The following is a 19,802-nucleotide window of genomic DNA, read 5'->3' as shown; positions in this document are numbered from 1 at the left end:
GGCAGTACTTAGCGTGTGCAGACATGACAAGGCATGTTGTTTTGAATCGCTTGGAATCAAAATTAATGGAAACACGGTTTAGGTATTACAAGATCAATGTGACAGCTTACCTACTGTCAGTGCAGGTGACATGTCAAACGAATTTCGGTACGGTCTTAATTCCGTGGCAGTCAAGAAGTTTTTTGGCAGGCCATCCTTATTCAAAAAGCCCGCCAGTGGAATGACAAGGTACCAAACTGCGCCAAACTCATGCAGTTTTATGTAGTTTACTCAACTGGCAGCAGACGTCATGCGGAGTTCTGTTATTTTAATCGAGTTGCACTTTTATTTTTATTTTTAAACTTGGTCTATGCACAACTTTGTTCGACGTTCGCACTTCTTTCAGTGCACTGTCGGCTAGGTTGGTACACCGCAAACAACAATAACATTGCAGGGTAGTCGGGGTCTTCTTGTTGTTCTTGTTTGCTAAAGGAAAACAATTGAGCAGTTCTGTTCTGCAGTCGGTCGGGTCAACTGACGACATTTTACCAAGTGCTGTGTCTGTTTTCGGACATATTTTTTTGACACTTCTCACGTTTGCGATTCATCTTCACTCTGAAACCTACAGGGAATTGCTTGCGTTGTAAGTTAACTGATAAAACGTCTGGCTTTCTCGTCATGACATAACATAGTGGTTTACATTGCATATCACATCATCACAATTTTCCAGATATCATTTCCGCTCCACTTTTTTGGCGTTTTCAACTCTTGTGTCTGGCTGTTATGCCCGAAATTTACAGTTTCAACGCTGTGTTGTCGAATGTCTGATGCCAATCATGACTTATACTGTCAACTATTTTGTGTAATTGTTGAGGTTAACTTTCTGAATGGCTTCCTATGTCCTTTTAATTTAATGATTTGTTTCAAACTCTTGCTTTGCTTCAATCTGTGATAAAAAAAAGAAATAAATTTATCATTGACACTGGTACATGTTATGTGTTATTCTGCTAAGATTGCTCATAGTTCACACTGGTTGAAAACTTTGCCTTATGCTAATGTGTATTTCCTGTTTTTTAAATTGGCAGTGCGACTTCAGCAAACATTATCCACCATCATTGAGGAAAATAGTGGAGGGCCACCAGTGTCCGCACTGGTGGCAGACACTAGTCAACGACCTAGTTTAGACATGTCATCAAATTCTGATATGATTGATGATACCCAAGGACTTGACATTTGTCGAGTCTGCCGGTCCGAAGGCCTTCCAGACCGACCTCTTTTCCATCCATGTATTTGCACTGGAAGTATAAAATGGATCCACCAAGAATGTCTAATACAGTGGATGAGGTACAGCAGAAAGGTATGTATCTGCAAATATGTAAAAGATCTGCTTACTGTTTCATTGTTTACTTTGCAGTAATACATCATGTCTTGTGTTTTCAGGAATACTGTGAACTATGCAGTTACAGATTTTCCTTTACACCAATCTATTCACCTGATATGCCTCGACGACTTCCACTTCGAGATGTTATTAGCGGTTTACTTACAAGTGTTGCTACAGCAGTGCACTATTGGTTACACACAACCTTAGTTGTTTTGGCTTGGATTGGAGTTGTGCCTATAGCAGCATGTCGCATATATCGTGTATTATTCAGTGGATCTATTCAATCTGTGAGTGTAACACAAATTTGGCCTTTGAAATTTTGAATTATGATTGTTTCCAATGAGGTATCATTTTATATCTTTATTCATAGGTTTTAGAACTTTTATCTGTCGAAAATGTGGCTCTGGATATGCTACATGGAGGCATTGTAGTCACATGTACTCTGCTAGCTTTCATTGGTTTGGTGTGGCTGCGAGAACAAATTTTACATGGGGGCGCCTTGGATTGGGTGGAAAATCAAGGTATTGCTCAAGACGTTCATGATGAGCCTGTTGGTCAGGTAATCCTTCACCCCAACAACAACAATCAGCACCCATTGAATTGGCAGGTTGGTACATCTCTTGTCAGTGCTTCAACTAACATGTAACTTTAAGAAAAAAAAGTTCTTGTTTATAATTTTTTTTATGTTGTTGTCTTTTAGGATGTAGCAGAGGCTGCGCAGGGGGGCGATGTACCTGGGGTCAATGCTGCTGATGCTGCCCCTGATGTGGACGCTGAGGGAGACGTTGGTGTTGGCGACCCAGTCGCACCGCCAGGGGAAGCAGCGGCAGATGAAGCTAATTGGAATCCTATTGAGTGGGACCGGGCTGCTGAAGATCTGACTTGGGAAAGACTTCTTGGCCTTGATGGATCTTTGGTAAAGTTTTACTTTTGACTGGTCCCATTTCTACCACATCTAAATAATCCGGATATGGTATTAACGTATTAACATTTAATGTTTTCAGGTATTTTTGGAACATGTTTTTTGGGTAGTCTCATTGAACACGTTGTTCATTTTACTCTTTGCATACATTCCTTATCATGTTGGCCATGGAGCAGTTGTGTTACTTGGGCTGCATGAGTATGCAATGGCTGCCCATTTTGAAGGCCTTGTCACCACTCTTTGTGGATACTGTGCTATTGGAATGATATTTGTTATCCTTCAAGGCTTAGCTTCTTTGTTTGGGCTTATAAGAACTAAGCGTTTTTTGAGATTGTGCTATATTGTTGTGAAGGTATGTAATCAAAGCCGTTTGTTTCCATATTGCAAATTATGATGATAATTGTGATTTTTATTCTAAATGTCTCTTCTTTTTTATTTGGCAGGTTTCGCTTTTGACCGTTGTCGAATTAGGTATCTTGCCTCTGATATGTGGTTGGTGGCTTGATATTTGCTCTCTGTCAATGTTTGATGCCACCCTCAAAGATCGAGAGGCCAGCTTCCGCCTTGCACCAGGAACAGATTTATTTATTCACTGGCTTGTGGGCATGGTATATGTGTACTACTTTGCTTCCTTCATCCTTTTGCTGCGTGAAGTACTGCGCCCTGGTGTTCTTTGGTTCCTCCGGAACTTAAATGACCCAGACTTCAGTCCCATTCAGGTAAGTGTGGGAGATTTATTTGCTTGGAATGAAAACCTTAGGTGTACTACACTTCATACAATATATCATTCTTGTCCTGTCTTAGGAAATGATTCATCTGCCAATTCTACGCCATATACGTCGCCTTGTAGCGTCTGTTGTTATTTTTGGAATGGCTGTGCTGCTCATGCTGTGGGTTCCTGTGCGCATTTTGCGTTGGACGTGGCCCACTTTCTTACCATACACTGTGGCTTTGCACTCAGACACACAGGTCAATGAATTATCTCTTGAACTGTTACTTCTCCAGGTAAGCGCAAAACTACTTGACAGCTTGTTCCTGGGCAAGATTTGAAGTACTGCAATTCATGCCTTACCAAATTTTATTTCCACAGTAAAAATCAACTTTGGAATGGCATGAGTTCTTACTTATCAAGTCTTGTCGAGGAACCACCTGTCCGATTTCTACTCTGTATCCCGAAATTCCCCCAACTGACCGTGTCGGCGTTGTGTTTCCCTCAGGTGATCTTGCCCGCGTTGCTGGAGCAGTCCCACTCGCGCATTTGGCTCAAGTGGCTGGTGGGGCTGTGGTGCCGCTTCATGGCGTGGTCCCTGGACCTGCACAGCTACCTGCTGGGCGACGAGGAGCCGCCGGCGCAGCAGGCAGCGGCCGGGGACGCTGCGGCCGACGCCGACGGAGTCCCGGACCCCGCGGGCGGTGCCGCCGACGGCCCCGGCGACGTCCACGCCGGCCACGTCCACGTCCACGCCGCCGAGCCCGTCGCGGCGCCGCCGGACGAGGCCGTGCAGGGCGGCGGCATCGGCCTGGGGGGCATGGGCGGCATGGGGGGCGGCGGGCTGGGGGCGGCGCATCTGGCGCTCTTCCAGCCACACGCCCCCACCGGGTACCGGCCCTTCAAGCGGCCCAGCCTGTTCTGGGTGCGCCTGGTGGCGCTGGTGCTGGCCATGTGCGTGTCGCTGGTGCTGGCCAGCCTCATCGCCCTCACCGTGCCCGTGTGGGTGGGCCGGCGCGTCATGAACCTCTGCCTCGTGGGCACGGCCGCCACCACGGGCTCGTCGTCGGGCCGCATCCACGAGCTGTACACGGCGGCCTGCGGGATGTACTTGTGCTGGCTCGGCGCCAGGGCCTTCGCCCTCATGCTCAGCTGGCTGCCGCAAGGTAGGCCCTACTGCATGTCCGTCCGGTCCTGTGAGCCCTCTTGGCTGGCCGGCCCCAAGCCAGTGGCGTGCGCAGGGATTTTGATAAGAGGGGAGTGGTTCAAGCCATGCTGTTTGCTGACTTTCAGGCTAACCTGCCCAATTTGCCTACCTTCCTGGCGGCTGTCTAGTGCTCATAAAAAGAGGGTTCCATGACTACTACTCCCCCCCCCTCACTCGGAGCATGCCACTGCCACAAGCGCGGATCCAGTGGGGGGATTTGGGAAGCAATCGAACCCCCTTGGTTTCTAGATAGCCGCCTGAAAGGCAGGCCAAAAGCCACAGTTTAGCCCTGTTAGAAAGCAGTAATGTTTCTCCCTCAAGCTGGCTCTGGATGCGCCACTGGCTGAGCTGGTCTGGCTGCTGTCATGTCCAGCCGGCTAATAGACGGACGGTTGAAAGAGAGAGAGACGCATAGTGTCTCGTGCTAGAGCGAGCTGGACAGTGCTAGGTTCAGCTTAGTTTCAGCCGGTGGCTGGCTGCTCACCAGCCACCGGTCCAGCCAGCCAAGAAGCCTCAAAAGTCCAGACACTGTATTTGTCTTCGTCTTGTGCTTGCCTTTTAGTACTGTTGATCTCACGTGTGTCATCTTCATGCTTTCCAGGTCGGGCCGCCATGATTGCCAGAGTGAAGCAGTGGTTCGTGTGGAGTGTGCGCGCCGCAGTGGCCTTCTCTGTCCTGCTGGGTCTGGTCCCGCTGCTCTTCGGCCTCCTGCTCGAGCTGGTCGTTGTGGTGCCGCTGAGAGTCTCTCTGGAACAGAGTGCAGTGCTCTTCATGTGGCAAGACTGGGCCCTGGGTGTGCTGTACACGAAAATCGCCTGCGCTATTGCAATGATGGGACCAGACTGGTTCTTTAGGCGAACAATTGAAAGGGCGTACAGAGACGGAATCAGAAACATGGATCTTCGATTTATTTTAAATGACTTGGCAGCGCCACTTGTATTCTTCTTTGGACTGGCGTTATCAATTCCATATGCTACAGCACATGGGGTAGGATTTCGTCATCTCATTTTTTTAACAATTGATTTCTCATTCTTGCATTTTTTTATACCCAATTCTACATTGCTTGTCTTTTGCAGATTGTGCCTCTATTTGTGCAATCACCACATCTAAAAAATCTGATTTCAAGAAGAATCTACCCATTTGTTCTTCTTGTAGGACTTGTAGCTGCATTTGTATGTTTCCAAGTAAGTTTGTGGCATTTTCAATAAAATGGCCTTGTAATAATGTTTTATGAACATTAATTATGAAATCATTTAAAATTTTTAGATTCGCCAGTTCCGGAAGCTGTACAATCACATCAAAGACAGCAAGTACTTAGTAGGCCGGAGACTTGTAAACTATGACCCAAGAAGACACAAATCTACGTCAACAAGGGATTAATTGTGGTGCATAATGTAGACATTATTCCAGCATCAAAAGTATTATTGCTGGAACCCTTCACCTGGTCTATTTACCTCATTTAAATTTATTGAGTAACTCTTTGTCATATCGTTACGATTATTCATACTATACAATGTACCTCAGCCTCAGTGAATGTTTCTGATTATTTTTATTTTTTTCTGTTTGCTTCTTTTTTGATGTTATAACTGCATTAGAACAAACCTTCTTTCTTCTGTTCAGCTCTCAAACAGTGAGTTTTGATCCTTGCACCTGTCCAGTCAGTATTAAGTAAATGCTTAGCATTTCTTCAAAAACGAAAATTTTAACAGTTGATATTTGACAATAGTTATGAATTTTTCCTGCCACTTTGATAGTTTGAATTTAATTGTAGTGAATCTCATTAAACTTTCAACAACTTTTGTTTTCATTGTTGAATGTTTGCAGTTCTGTGACAATGTTCTATAGCCTGCTAAATTTAAAACTTTGGGTTTGAAATAAATTTTGTTTGAAAACAAGTCACTGATGTTGCAGGACTTATGATTATGTTCAAGGTCAGATTTTCTGCTAGTGTACTCATTTTTAAAATTATGTATTTATTTTTATACTTCATGCTTTACTTGTTTCTCATACAGGAATACTATAAATTTCTTATCATTGACAAATGGTGAGCTCAAAGCATCACATACTTTCCTATTCAGTCCGTCTCCTTCATGTTTCCAAACCTTGTCAGCTGTCTAGATGGATAACCAATTATTTTTTAAAGCACTGTGTTCAAGTCTTGTAATTATTGAAGGTAAGGATTTTGTCAGAGCCATTACGAGTGAGACTGATCGTGTACATACTATCAACTTAGAAAATGAAATGGCCTGAGCTTGTTAACATACATAGTATGGATGTGGAAGAACAGACAGAAGATAATTTTCCTGTCATTGCCTGTAACTTGTAGAGAAATGGTTAGGAGGTTCATGAGGGTTCAGAAAATACGAATATTGCGAGTTGCATTTAAGTTACTCCCTTCAAATTCTTTATGATTTACCCACAGTGAGAGGGTGTTGCTCAGTGATAAGCTTCCCTTTGGCACCAATCACCAAAATATGAATTTTCTGTCACATAGCTGGTACTCCATCAGCATGTATTTTGATGTGCTTCACAAATAAACTTGAATGTTGTCAATTCTTGGTAATGTTAATCTGAATGTTTGGAGTCTTCAATTGATCTGTGTGTCTGTGCAAGGTCCAAAAGACATGTTGTGGTGCTATTTCAAACTATCCTCTTAAACTTACTTCATTCTGAATCTGTAAAGTGGAGGGATTAATTAGACTTTCTTATACGCCAACGTTTGTTTTTCCGCTTTCATTAAAGGGACACTTGTTTTCTTATAATCTGTCTCGTGAACTTTGTGCCACAGAATACATGTATGTGATATTATTAGATGCTTGCATCTTACATGTAGTGTTTTCTGATTTGGACTTTTTCATTGTAGCCTTCTCCCTTTTTTTTCTTCTTACTTTTTAAGTAGATTGTGGTGATTGTTAAAAACATTTTATCAATGAACCTTTATGAACTAGTTTGATACAAAAATAATGCAAATTCACTTTTCTAGATTAAATTTATGAATCTATGTCCTTGTTTTTGTTACATGATTCTTGAAATAATTGACTATGTGTCAATAATTTCTAGCTTTATTTCTGTAATGTCTACTTGAGTAGGTACAGATGCTGAGACTGTTCATTTCATGCTGTGATAAGGAAATGTCAAAATAAGATGCTGGGTTTAGATGCAGTTTCGGTTTTCTTTAGCAGCTTCTAATAGCTATTCGTTTCACTTGTAACTTTACTTCATTTTGTAAGAATGTTTACAGTTGGTGTATTTCCTTTCAGACCCATGTACCACTAAGTATGCACTCCTATTCAAAGGCCATTGAGGTGCAAGTGAACAAACGTAACAAATGACGAATGAATGATAAGTACTTACAGTGAGAGCATTTTTCTCCTTGTTACCTTATTTCTTGGGGCCAATCCATCTGTGCATCGATCAGCCGTTCAAATAAATAAACTTTCATTACAGATAATAGAGCTGCCATGAAAACCATATCCAGAGAGAGTAATTATTATTATTATTCTTGCTTCTAAATTGAATGTGTTATGTAAATTATAAATGTTCCCAAACTACATATTTGTTATTGTTCACAAAATCTTCCTAGTGAAGTCTTGTGGGTACGTGGTTATGAATGAATTTGTGATTTAATTATCCTAGTTTTTAAGTGCAGAGGGAATAATATTTGAAGTGTTCTGATAGTCATGTACAATTTGCTGTAGTCATTCATGTTATTCCTTCTTCAATGATTGTTTGTAAAGATTTCTTTCACCTTTTTCTTGAGTTTTTTTGGAACAATGAGTAGGCTCTAAGCCAAGCACCGACATTTTAAGTTTTATTTGTCATTGTGACTATTTATGTAAATACCAATATGATGATAATTTTGCTTCCTTGTGGTACTTCTTCCGTACTTCATGGAAACATTTCTATTATTCAATAAACAGCTCTGTTACAATACATTGTGGGGTCTTAGTTAAAAACCTTCGCAACTGCCGTTTTTGTGTTGGAGCAGAAGAGTCCCTTTTGTTGTAACGTTGGGTGGTAGAAAGAAGGCACATGTGGACTGGCTGACAGTATAATTCGGACTAACTGGCAAATACAGAAGTAGACGCAAGGAGGCTCCAATAGTCAAAGGCAAAGGGGAACGTAAACAGCGCTAGTGGCAAGAGCAGGGACTACATACAGGGGATGGAGTATTGACACAGTAGTACATAGTGAGGTATACATCACTCCTCCCCCTTTAAAAGCTACGAACAACTAGGGGTACAAAGCTGTAACAATTCATGGAACGGAATACAAGACTTGACATAGGTAACTGGTACGACCAATTAGAACACTGAACAAATACAGTTTACCAAAGGCATAAAATTAAACGGCAAGGAAAACCGACAAGTTTGATGAAAAGTGTGACAAAATTTGATGGAAAGAAAATCCAACAAGAAATGCGCACAGAGAATACAAAGTACAGTGTTACATTAAGCGCAAACAAAAAATTACCTGAAACATGACAATTTGTTAGTACTACAGCATTACGACTTTGGCAAATAACCGAAGGACAGCATACATTGATAACACTTCACAGGAAGCGGGAAGAGAAAGACCGAAAGCCAACACAAAATTTCTCTTAAGAGATTCAGGAAGAGAAAACACAAAGTGGGACTTCTGTATCTGGGGGTCGGGGCGGGATGTAGAAAGGTGGTAGTAGACTCGAGTCGACGTCATCGACGGCGAGGCGTCGACTCGTCGCCGACGGCGTCCTGGAGCTAGAGGGGTGGGGCGGTGGTGTAGAAGGGTGGTCGTAGACTCGTCATCGACGGCGTCCTGGAGCAGAGCGTTGACTCGTCATCGACGGCGTCCTGGAGCTGAGCGTAGACTCGTCATCGACGGCGGCCTGGAGCTGGTGGCCCCGTAAACAAAACTAGTACATGTCTGGAATCCGACGTCTTTCGGACGTCCCGAAGAAGTCGGTTTTGGGAGCTCTTCGGGACCTCCCTAAACGTACTACAAATGAAGCTCTCTCGTACGTCGCGCGGGGACCTAGTGTGTGGTGCCAGAGTTCGCCGCCAGAGCGCGCCCTGGTCGCTCGTCCCAAAGTAGTCGGTTCTTGGAGCACTTCGGGACGTCCGAAACGGTAGGTCTATGTGAGGTCTTTGGGAGGTCCCCCACCACACCCGTCGCAGCGTCCTGCGGCCATGTAGTTCCGAGTGTGTCCGCTAGAGCGCGCCTCGGGCCCACGCGATGCTCACCTGTTGTGCAGATGACAGTCGGCGCACTTTGGCGCGCACTGTGCTTGTGGCGTCGGATCCTTACTTCTATTTATTTTTCTGTTAACTATAGTAAATTCATTTCTCCAAAGAAAAAAAAACCACGCACGAAGATGTTCAGTTCTCAGGTGCACCAATAAGAAGAATACTTCAAAGCCTGGTGCAGGCTTATTTCGTGTTTCAATCCAAATCAGAAAGTGCCGGTGTAAGTTAACCTACAATATTCTGTTACTTTGATACTCTTATTGTCAAAGTGCTTATTTTGTTCGTCATCTGATTTTATGCTTGAGAAATAGGCTCTTTGCGGAAACCTTGACCCACTGGAGTCGCCCAAGATTCTGGAACGATAACCTGAACCACTATGCAATTACATGTGGAACAAGAACTGACTCCTGTGCTTCAGTGTCAAATTAAGTGAATTTCCTGCGACAGAGCAAAGTAAGCATGACACCTTGGAATCAGTGCTAATTGAATTTCTTTCAGTCATTTTGGCTTATTTTTTAATCAAGGGGTGTTACAGTTATGGTTGCTGTGTTTTCTTTTCAGTCCAACTGAGATTCCTCTTTTAAATATTTTGTTTTTGAGTCCTGTCCACCATTTTTGTCTCCATATTTTCTGTTGTTCGTGACAAGTCCTATCGTTTGATTTTTAATTTAAAAAGGTCAGTGAATAAATACATTTTTCCTAACAGTTTATCTGTGTCATATTCACATTCCTATACGCATTCACATTCATATCCGGAACAGTGGCGCACCCTAGCGGCAGGCCATCGAACTACGACACAGGTGCGCGCTCTAGCGGTCACCTTCGGAACTACATGGCCGCAGGGCGCTGCGACGGGTGGTGGGGGACCTCCGAAAGACCTCTCACAGACCTACCGTTTCCGACGTCCCGAAGTGCTCCCGAAAGAGACGTCCTGAAATGTAGCACGGCAGTACTTCTTTCGGATGCCTTTTTTGTTTCATAAGGTACTCCTTCCGTACTACATTTTGGGATGTACAGAGCTCCGAAATGGTAGTACGACAGTACTACTTTTGATAGTAGTTTTGTTTACGGGGGAAGGGTGGTCGTAGACTCGGCATCGACGGCGTCCTGGAGCTGGGCGTCGACTCGTCATCGACGGGGTCCTGGAGCAGGGCGTAGACTCGGGCGTAGACTCGTCATCGACGGCGTCCTGGAGCTGGGCGTCGACTCGTCATCGACGGGGTCCTGGAGCCTGGAGCAGGGCGTAGACTCGGGCGTAGACTCGTCATCGACGGCGTCCTGGAGCTAGGGGGGGGTATAGAAGGGTGGTCGTAGACTCGTCATCGACGGCGTCCTGGAGCTGGGCGTCGACTCGTCGTCGACGGCGTCCTGGAGCAGGGCGTAGACTCGTCATCGACGGCGTCCTGGAGCTGGGCGTCGACTCGTCGTCGACGGCGTCCTGGAGCTGGTGGGGCGGGGCGGGGGTGTAGAAGGGTGGTCGTAGACTCAGCATCGACGGCGTCCTGGAGCAGGGCGTCGACTCGTCATCGACGGCGTCCTAGAGCTAGAGGGGTGGGGCGGGGGTGTAGAGGGATGGTGGTAGACTCGTCATCGACGGCGTCCTGGAGCTGGGCGTCGACTCGTCATCGACGGGGTCCTGGAGCAGGGCGTAGACTCGTCATCGACGGGGTCCTGGAGCTAGAGGGGGGGGGGGTATAGAAGGGTGGTCATAGACTCGTCATCGACGGCGTCCTGGAGCTGGGTGTCGACTCGTCGTCGACGGCGTCCTGGAGCTGGGCGTAGACTCGTCGTCGACGGCGTCCTGGAGCAGCGCATCGACTCGTCGTCGACGTGAAGGAGGGTCGTCGTGCAGGGTGTGCGGGGCGTGCTGGGTCGCCGGTGGAACGTGTGACCCCACCAATAGATTGCTCCCAGAAGGGGACATCTGTTGATGGGGTCTCACGCTCAGTTCAAAACCCATTTAGCGCGTCCCTGCGGAGCTCAAGACACGTCAAGAATTTTGGCCCCCTCCACCAGACTTCTGACCCCACTGTACGACGGCTGCTGCCGGCTACCTGACCACACTGACGCGGTGCGAGTCGATGAGTATTAAACAGTCGGGCCCCGGATTCTTGAGACCGTTGCGTGTGACACGCTGCTCCACCTTGTGGAAGGAGTCTGCCAGCAGCCGCCCGCGCGCTCCCCCCGGCCGCGGCCCTGTACAGGGAGTAATTGTACCTGGTCCGGGGTCCTGACACTACCTTCGGCTCGACCCGGGCGACTCTTCAGGGCCGTGCTCCGGGTCTTCCCATCATCACGTGACGTCCGCGCTGCCTGGCCCAGCGTCCAGCGCGACAGAGCCTGCAGGCACTGGCTTGCAATTCTTCTTCGGTTGTATCAACCCATTTCTTCCCGGGCTCCTCGCCGTCTTCAACGCCTGCCGACTGTTCAAACTCCTTCGTAACTCATCACTGTTACGCAGGTGAGTTCACCCAAGAGAGCAGGCAAGAAGCGCAGTCTCTTCCACTCTCTGTTGCACAAAGAGGGTACCCGATATGGAGAAGGCGTTCGTTGGCATCTAAGTTACGCTCTGGCCTGACAAGACGAGGGGGTAACGACTGGTAAATTTCGTGTCAGCCGGATTACGGATTACCCCGGATTATCCCCAAATAACCTCCGGATTACAGCAAAGATATTCCTGGATTACCTTTAGATTTAGCAGGATTACCCCGGATTACCGCAAAATTTCGGGTCATCCGGATTACGGATTACCAACTTGCTGTCAGCCGGATCCCCGAAGTCGTTACCCCCTCGTGACAAGATCATTCTTGTCGTCGGCGAGTGACACACTAACTTCTTTTGTTCAAATTCCGAGCTGCACTCTCATTCCAGGAACGTGACGTCACGTTGAAACGAACGTGACACTATGCTCAAACGAACGTGACAAGATGTTACGTTCGTTTGAGCACGCTTATCATCTTACGTTGGTTTTCGTGCGTAATACGATGATTTTCCATCGTAAGGTACGACCAATTTCCAACCTGCATAATACGCACGAATGTCAACGTAAGGTACGCAGGATTTTCAACGTAATACGCATGTTTTCAACGTATTACGCACGTTGTCAACGTAAGGTACGTTGATTGCGATTGTAGTACGATGACATTTCAGCGTAATACGCATGTTTTGATTTCAGCGTATGTTACGTTCGCGTTACCATCGTAAGATGATAAGTGTGAGCATTGTATCACGTTACGATGTGAGCAAGCTGATTTTTGGACGACTCCCAAACAAATGTGACACAATACTCAAACGAACGTGACATTTTTGACACGTTCTTTTCAACGTGACGTCATCCCAAGGGACAGAAAATTGTCACATTGACGTCAAGTGACTTGAATTTGACCAATTTTTGTCAAGCTCAGATACAGTGACCTCAAGTGATGTCAATTTGACCTGGTACAATCCTATGCAAAACAACTTGAATTACAAGATAAAGTCCAAATTGTTTCAAGTATTTGGTTTAGAGTTAAAGGAACTCAAATGTTGAACAATTTAATAGCTGAGAGAAGATTTAGTCACGACCTCTGTTTGATGTCATCTACGAACGCATTAAGGTTGTGTTATTTTAAGCAAATGGCGCGGCAAAATCATCCGTTCAATTTTTTTCTGAACATTCAAACTTTGTCCTGCGTGTTAAGATCGCATTTATAATACCTTGATCCGAAAAGTATCTGTATTTTGGTAACTCGCTTAGTACTCATATTATCTGAATATCTAAAATTTTGCACATTTTCAAACTTGGGTTGTCTGACAAGAATTTCCAGGCAAATCATTAAGTTTCACGCTCACTCTAAAAAAATATTTATACATTACAGGCCCATACAGGCCTCAAGAATTTCAAACGACCTGCATCTTAGAATACGAGTCACAAATGTGGGGCTACATCGTGGAAGCTCCATCAAGGCTTTGAAGCGTTTGAGCCACGGGCGAAAACATTTCTTACGCCGCCCTCAAAGTAGCGCCTAGCTGGGAGAACAGTGTGGCAAGGTAGAGATAGGCACAGCCACCATGTAGCTTCGTGGCGTAGTGGTAAAGAGCGCGCCTACGGAGCCAAGGAGTCGGGTTCGAATCCCGGCTACGGCGCAGCGGCGTTCGCCATTTGACAGAGAAAGCATACAGTAGGTGATATTCACCAAGTCAGGTTTCATCGGAAGGGAGAGTTGGAGTAGGTTGCTAGTCCAAACAAATAATTTTAACACCACTTGACACAATGACATCAATTGACATCAACTTGATGTCAAAATTAACTCAGTCTGATGGTCCAGTATGATGTCATTTTGACGAACATAAATTTGACCTGAGTTTGACATCATGTGACGTCAAAGTGACAATTTTCTGTCCCTTGGGTACGTTCCTAGAATGAGAGTGTGGGCCTCGCGCAATTTTGTTCAAATGTGAACGCGATTTTGTACGAATTTTAGCGATTGCGCGTGCAAAATGTGAACGAAAAAAGTTTCCGCATGATTACGCTAGAGATACCGCGTTCATAATTGTACACCTTCACTTAAAGCGAACGTTAACAATCTCTAAACCGCAGATGGTGTCTAAGTGCATTTGATCAAATGTTGTCTGATGCGGCACTCTTTTAAAAGCATAATTGGCCATTTCAAGGAATGCCTGAACCGGAAGTTCAAGACCGAAGGAAGAACTAAAATAGCTGCGCATGCTCTTTAGTGGTTTTGGTTTGAACTTTTGTTCTTTGATTTCCAGTTTCGAGACCCGTTTTAAATATCTTATTACCCGCTCTTCGAAATTCTTTTTGGCCAAAAGTGAAGTAATCATGTTAGTCATCATTATGTCTTCCTGGAACCGGGCTAGCGACCAGCAGGTTTTGTCAAATGAGTTAAATAATTACTTGCATTTCCTCGTTCTAGGCGATTCAACAACGCTGCAGATTCTGATCACCGCACGGTCCCCTGCCACTAACCAAGTAAGTGCGCACCGACAAGTTAGTTTATTTTCTTTGGACGAGTTTCTTCGTTTGGTAAGGTTGACACTTAATTACAGGTTTTTTTGTGTGTAAGCTTTGCTTAAAATTAAGCATGTGTTTCGATATTCTCTAATAGGGTACTTTCGTAGATCCTGAACCGGAAGCAAGCAGACCAGCAGACGCCAAATTGGCCGGAAACTAACGTCTCTTCGGATCTAAAACTATAGCCGAGCTGTACAAATATTGCTCGCCAAACACATATGCACTGCAAACAAGTATCAGACGACTGTTTATGTTCAAGTGTGGCTGATACGTTTGACTAACGTCTCTTTCCCAAGTCAAGTTTGTATCTACTTCCGCCAACATGGCGTCTGTGTGCTTCCGGTTCAGGGATCTACGAAAGTACCCTGTTCTATGCGCAATAACGCACACTTTCGTGCTTAGGTACGCATAAATTCGTGCATTTCAAAACTCATGCTCAAGCTTTGCCAAACTTATGCACCAAAAGGCCATAGTAATTTGGTTGTAGCTCTATCATTTCGATGTGGATCTGAGCCTCTAAAGGATAGTTGAATGAGCTGGATGGTTGACAACCGAGCGCCATTTGGTAAACCGGATCAAGATAGGCCTAAAGCGTGGCCAAGGGGTCATATTTCTCTTATCCATTATTTATCTCCTTCCGAAGTCGCACTGAAACCTAATGGGTCGTACATTAGTTACGTAACGTACTATTGGGCACTTCTTAACCCCCTTGCCGGCCCCCATGCAAATGCCAGAACCCTACAACCCCTCTCCAATAGCGTAACATTTCTTAATTAACCCTCATTTACTGTTAGCACTTCTCAAATGTGCTCTTATATTTTATGCATTTGGGAAAGCGTTACGCTGCCGCCCCCCCCCCTCACCGTAGCGTTACGCTGGGCCAGACCCGACCCCCCTCCCCCGCACCACTGTTACGCTGACCAGATAGCCCTCATCCCCTCTCGGTGCCCAACGTCGTTAATTGGGGGACCTAAAAGGTTGCCACTCTGCAAAAGTTTCGGCGTTTTTACTTATGCTTTCACTGATATTTCTAGTGTGATAAGTTTCGACAATTCGCCCCGATAAAAAGGCTAGTGTGATTCCTTCAAATTATCGCATCTGTGGCGGCAATAAAAACAACTTTAGCACTAAAACTGCAATAAGTCTCTTAGGTTTTGGCCGGTCTGGGCGCAGATTATCACAGTTTTGGTGTGATGATAAAATGATAACTACGTTAGCGATAAATGCGCTAATGCAATACAATAATTATTGCACATAATGCAATAACTTTTTCATGGCGCTACGAATGCAATAAAAATGTTATTGCTTTTCAAATTAGTTCATTATTACACTTAGAAAGTCAGTGTTGATGCATATCCATTTGGGCGATTCCATGCCAAACCAACGATCTCTTGAAAATTCATATCTTCGATTTTGATAAAACTTTTTTAGGGGTAGGGGTCGTTATGAAAAGATCCCATGTCAAAGGGTTTTGCGATATCTCACCCCGTTTGGCTGTAATACCTTACTTAGCAAAGTTTTCACTTTGGTCAAAATCATGATATTTTCTTTACTTGTCTCCGTACTTACTGAAAGTTTTTCGATTTTTTCCGACAGTGGTTCTTCATGTAAAAAGAGCTGGGGAACACAATGGAAATAGTTTCGAAACGATTGGGTGAAGTTTTGATGTCGGTTCTTCCATTTAACGTAATTATTTCCGAAAAATCGAGGTTTCCAAAATAGCTCGTCTTCGATTTCGATGTGACTTACCTCACATGATCCTCTCACATATTTCAGTATGAGAGAAACTAGGGTAAATTTTCAAAATTGTCCAAAATGACTTTTCTATATATCAATGGATTCGTCTCGACAAGACAAAATTTATATCCTCACGGGTCATAAGCTTGGACGCAAACTCAGACAGTTGGTTCGAGAATTCAAGAAAACGCCCAAAATGATACATATTTTCTTGTGCAGAATAAAAAACTTACGGTTGGCCGACCAAATCCTTTTAGGATTTTCTTTAAACATGTGAGAGGATCATGTGAGGTAAGTCACATCGAAATCGAAGATGAGCTATTTTGAAAACCTCGATTTTTCGGAAAAAAATTACGTTAAATGGAAAAACCGACATCAAAACTTCACCCAATCGTCTCCAAACTGTTTCTATCGTGTTCCCCAGCTCTTTTTACGTAAAGAACCACTGTCGGAAAAAATCGAAAAACTTTCAGTAAGTATGGAGACAAATAAAGAAAATATCATGATTCTGACCAAAGTGAAAACTTCGCTAAGGTATTACAGCCAAACGAGGTGAGATATCCCAAAATTCTTTGACATGGGATCTTTTCATAATGACCTTTACCACTAAAAAAAGTTTCATCAAAATCGAAGAGATGAATTTCCAAGAGTTCGTTGGTTTGGCATGGAATCGCCCATTTACCCTCCTCCACCCACCACGTTTATTTGTTACGTTGTGGTATTACTTGCCAACAGTTTTCTTTTGTTTCACCCCTTAACAGACTAAATTTTTTGCTTTCTCTCTCCCGTTATTGTACAAGTTAGAGTCTAAATCGCGAAAGATTTCTGATCTTTCTGTTTTGCCGCGCCTTGGCTCTCAGTTGACTTATGGACGTAGCGTCTTATTTCTTGAATAGTAGTTTTGTGTACATCCCAAGTGGGTCACATGGGCAACCTGTTGTCTGTTTCAGTTGCTTACGTGTTCTGCATGCTGTCCATCTTCAAGGAACACAAGCCGGCCGCATTGAAAATTTTTTAGCCGATCTCCAAATTCACGTTGTCATGGCCCGTCCGGAAGAAACGTCTTTCAGATGCACAGTCTGCAATTCGTATTTCAGCCGCAGGAGTAGTCTCTTGGCCCACCTCGAAACGCACATTGAAGAGATGCAATCGGAGTGCACGGTTTGCGACCGGACGTCCAATTCAGGAAGTGCTCTCGCTACCGACTTCGGTACCCATTCAGCTATAGCTTCCGTTTGCTCAGTTTTTAACAAAGAGATCGGTAACGAACAGAATCTCAAGGCGCATCTTAAAACATGCCACAGGAGCAAGCTACTCCACAGCAAGGATTGTAAAATGGCGTTCAGTACAGGACGTGGACTTGCAAGCCATCATAAGTCCCGTCCTGCGGATAAGCTTTCCGAGTGTACTGTTTGCAACAAAGAGTTCCGCAAACGTTATCTGACCACTCATCTTCGAACCCACACAGGTGAGAAGCCATACGAGTGCTCATTTTGTGGTAAGGCATTTTCACACGATCACAGTCTGAGGATTCATGTTGCAACCCATAAAGAGGAAAAGCCGTTTGAGTGCACGATTTGCAATAAGAAGTTACGTTCCAGTTTCGCTCTCAGACTTCATTTAAGGACCCACACTGGAGTAAGGCCTTTCGAGTGCACAGTCTGCAAGAGGAGCTTTAGACAACGTCCTCATCTTGTAGCTCACCTCAGAACTCATACAGGGGAGAGGCCATACGGGTGCACCTTTTGCAACAAGAAGTTCAGTGACAAACGGAATGTCGAAGTTCATGAAAGAATTCACACGGGTGAAAAGCCCTACGAGTGCTCAGTTTGCTACAAGAAATTTAATCAGCATCCTCATCTCACCGCGCACCTTAGGTGCCATAAAGGAGAGAGGCCCTTCGAATGTTTGGTTTGCCACAAGAAGTTTCGTCAGGTGAGTGAATTTAAAATTCACGTTAGGATACATACTGGCGAGAAACCTTTCGAGTGCACAATCTGCAACATGAAATTTACTCACGGTAGCGCTCTCAAAGTCCACCTTCGAAAGCACTCACAAGAGGGCCACTTTAAGTGCGCTGTTTGCAACGTAAAATTTAGACTCAAAATCGGTCTGAAACGCCATCTTCGAGCTCACAAGTGAAAGAAGACTCTGGAGTGCATCGTTTGCAGTATAATGTTTTCTGGTGAAGTCAGTCTCAGAAGTCATCGGAAGAACGGATAGGATGTATCATTTAAAAACTTGACCTAAAAGAAACGGACGTTTGTTGTGGTTGCTTCAAATATCGGTTCAATTTTAGGCATAGTCAGACCCTTCTTTAACTAAATTGAATCATTTCAGGACTAAGTTTTGTGCAGAGTAACTAATCGGAGTAATCCCTTCGGGGAGTCTTCCTAGGCTTGGATACTGTTGAACTAACATTATGTTTCCTAGATTACATGTAAACCAAAAGCATCGCTTTAGACATTGTTTTTTGAGTAATTTCTTTTTATTAGCCTTTTGCGTTTGAAACAATCTGAACTTTTTTGTAGTATCGTTATAAGTGCAATCTTAGACATTTTATAAGCCACTTCTGTAATTCCAATAAATCATTTCAAGACAAGATTTACTAACAAATCGTTAGTTTGGCTATATTGATATTGGTTTGTACGATTAAGGGGAAGAGAGTTATGTATATTTAGACATTTTTATGTATTAAAATCGAAGTATTGAGAGCCATTGGCTTTTTCAGAGTATCGCCCTCTTTTCTTTATACATCCTTTGATTAGCAATAAAGTACTAAACTACTGGAATTGACGTTTTTTATTACATTACCAGCATTTGTTGGATGATCATACTTTATTTAAATACCGCGAACGAAACGGGGTAACTTCGGACACTTTTGAGAGTTTTTTTTTTTTTTTTGAAATTGTGAGAGTTGTGGTGTTGTCATGGACTTAAGGGTTAGAATTTTGAATTTCGGATCTGGCCACACCAGGGCAGCTCAAAATATCATAAGGCACAGGAGCCCTCAGCAAGGCTGTGAACATTAAGTTTGGAGACTTTTCACATCTCGAATTAATGCCCACAAGCTGAGTAGTCTTTATGAAAATTTTTGAATGCTTGATTAACTCAACCTGTTGGAAGAGAGACAAAATGATACATTGTACAACATCTTACACTTCAGAAGCAATAGTTGTATTTACAAGTAACAAAATATTTATTGTTACATAACTTACATCTTCAGGTGTTTCTGAGAAACAAGGCATCGTGTCAATCTTATGTCGCAAAGACTGAAGGAGCGCAGAGTCTCTTTTGAGCAAAATCAACTAAGACGGACCACTTCTTCCGGCGACCCTCTCCGATTTGCCTGATTTTTTGTAGGCTTAATAACTAACTAAAGGAGAGTCTAAAGCCAAAATATTAGGTCCGGCAAAAATTTATTGCCCGAGATATGGCCAACTTTAGTTTAACTTTTGGAGAAAAAACACGAATTTGGGTATTTTGGACGGGTAGTAAAGTACTACCGAATCTTTAATTTTCGTCCTAGAAACTCGCGGAACCTTTACATATTGCTCATTTTGGGTGCCGAACCCGATTAGGCCCGGAAAACGCCGCGATTCCAACTTCCGAATTTCGTCCAAAATGT

The 19,802-nt window shown here is 44.1% G+C and overlaps 2 protein-coding genes across 5 annotated transcripts; both read left to right on the top strand.

Moving 5' to 3' along the window:
* The first annotated feature begins 306 nt into the window (after positions 1 to 306).
* Positions 307 to 8,131, top strand: LOC117645117 (E3 ubiquitin-protein ligase MARCHF6). The gene is made up of 12 exons (XM_034385043.1): positions 307 to 622; positions 1,065 to 1,336; positions 1,420 to 1,647; positions 1,731 to 1,967; positions 2,061 to 2,276; positions 2,365 to 2,634; positions 2,726 to 3,001; positions 3,087 to 3,287; positions 3,500 to 4,157; positions 4,800 to 5,185; positions 5,275 to 5,382; positions 5,465 to 8,131. The coding sequence occupies exons 2-12, from the start codon at positions 1,166 to 1,168 to the stop codon at positions 5,576 to 5,578; spliced, it is 2,865 nt and encodes a 954-aa protein (XP_034240934.1). The 5' UTR covers positions 307 to 622; positions 1,065 to 1,165; the 3' UTR covers positions 5,579 to 8,131.
* A 3,066-nt stretch (positions 8,132 to 11,197) lies between these two features.
* LOC117645176 (zinc finger protein 239-like) lies at positions 11,198 to 18,966 on the top strand. 4 transcript variants are annotated; one of them, XM_034385169.1, is made up of 3 exons: positions 11,198 to 11,884; positions 14,340 to 14,395; positions 17,125 to 18,966. In XM_034385169.1, exon 3 carries the CDS (start codon positions 17,216 to 17,218, stop codon positions 18,314 to 18,316), a length of 1,101 nt encoding a protein of 366 aa, XP_034241060.1. In that variant the 5' UTR covers positions 11,198 to 11,884; positions 14,340 to 14,395; positions 17,125 to 17,215; the 3' UTR covers positions 18,317 to 18,966. The 4 variants fall into 4 exon arrangements, with proteins under 4 accessions (XP_034241060.1, XP_034241090.1, XP_034241080.1 ...); XM_034385199.1 differs by lacking the exon at positions 11,198 to 11,884 and adding an exon at positions 13,612 to 13,630; XM_034385189.1 differs by lacking the exon at positions 11,198 to 11,884 and adding an exon at positions 13,791 to 13,811.
* The last annotated feature ends 836 nt before the right edge of the window (positions 18,967 to 19,802 follow it).

Source organism: Thrips palmi, unplaced genomic scaffold (assembly GCF_012932325.1).
Source record: "Thrips palmi isolate BJ-2018 unplaced genomic scaffold, TpBJ-2018v1 HiC_scaffold_1, whole genome shotgun sequence".
In the NCBI taxonomy this organism is placed as follows: domain Eukaryota; kingdom Metazoa; phylum Arthropoda; class Insecta; order Thysanoptera; family Thripidae; genus Thrips; species Thrips palmi.
This window is presented reverse-complemented; position numbering and strand designations above follow the sequence as displayed.

Coding starts and splice junctions, on each gene's coding strand:
- LOC117645117 (XM_034385043.1), top strand. CDS start 1,166: ATGTCATCAAATTCTGATATGATTGATGATACCCAAGGACTTGACATT. Junction 1,648..1,730: donor TCAGTGGATCTATTCAATCT/GTGAGTGTAACA, acceptor CTTTATTCATAG/GTTTTAGAACTTTTATCTGT. Junction 1,968..2,060: donor AGCACCCATTGAATTGGCAG/GTTGGTACATCT, acceptor GTTGTCTTTTAG/GATGTAGCAGAGGCTGCGCA.
- LOC117645176 (XM_034385169.1), top strand. CDS start 17,216: ATGGCCCGTCCGGAAGAAACGTCTTTCAGATGCACAGTCTGCAATTCG.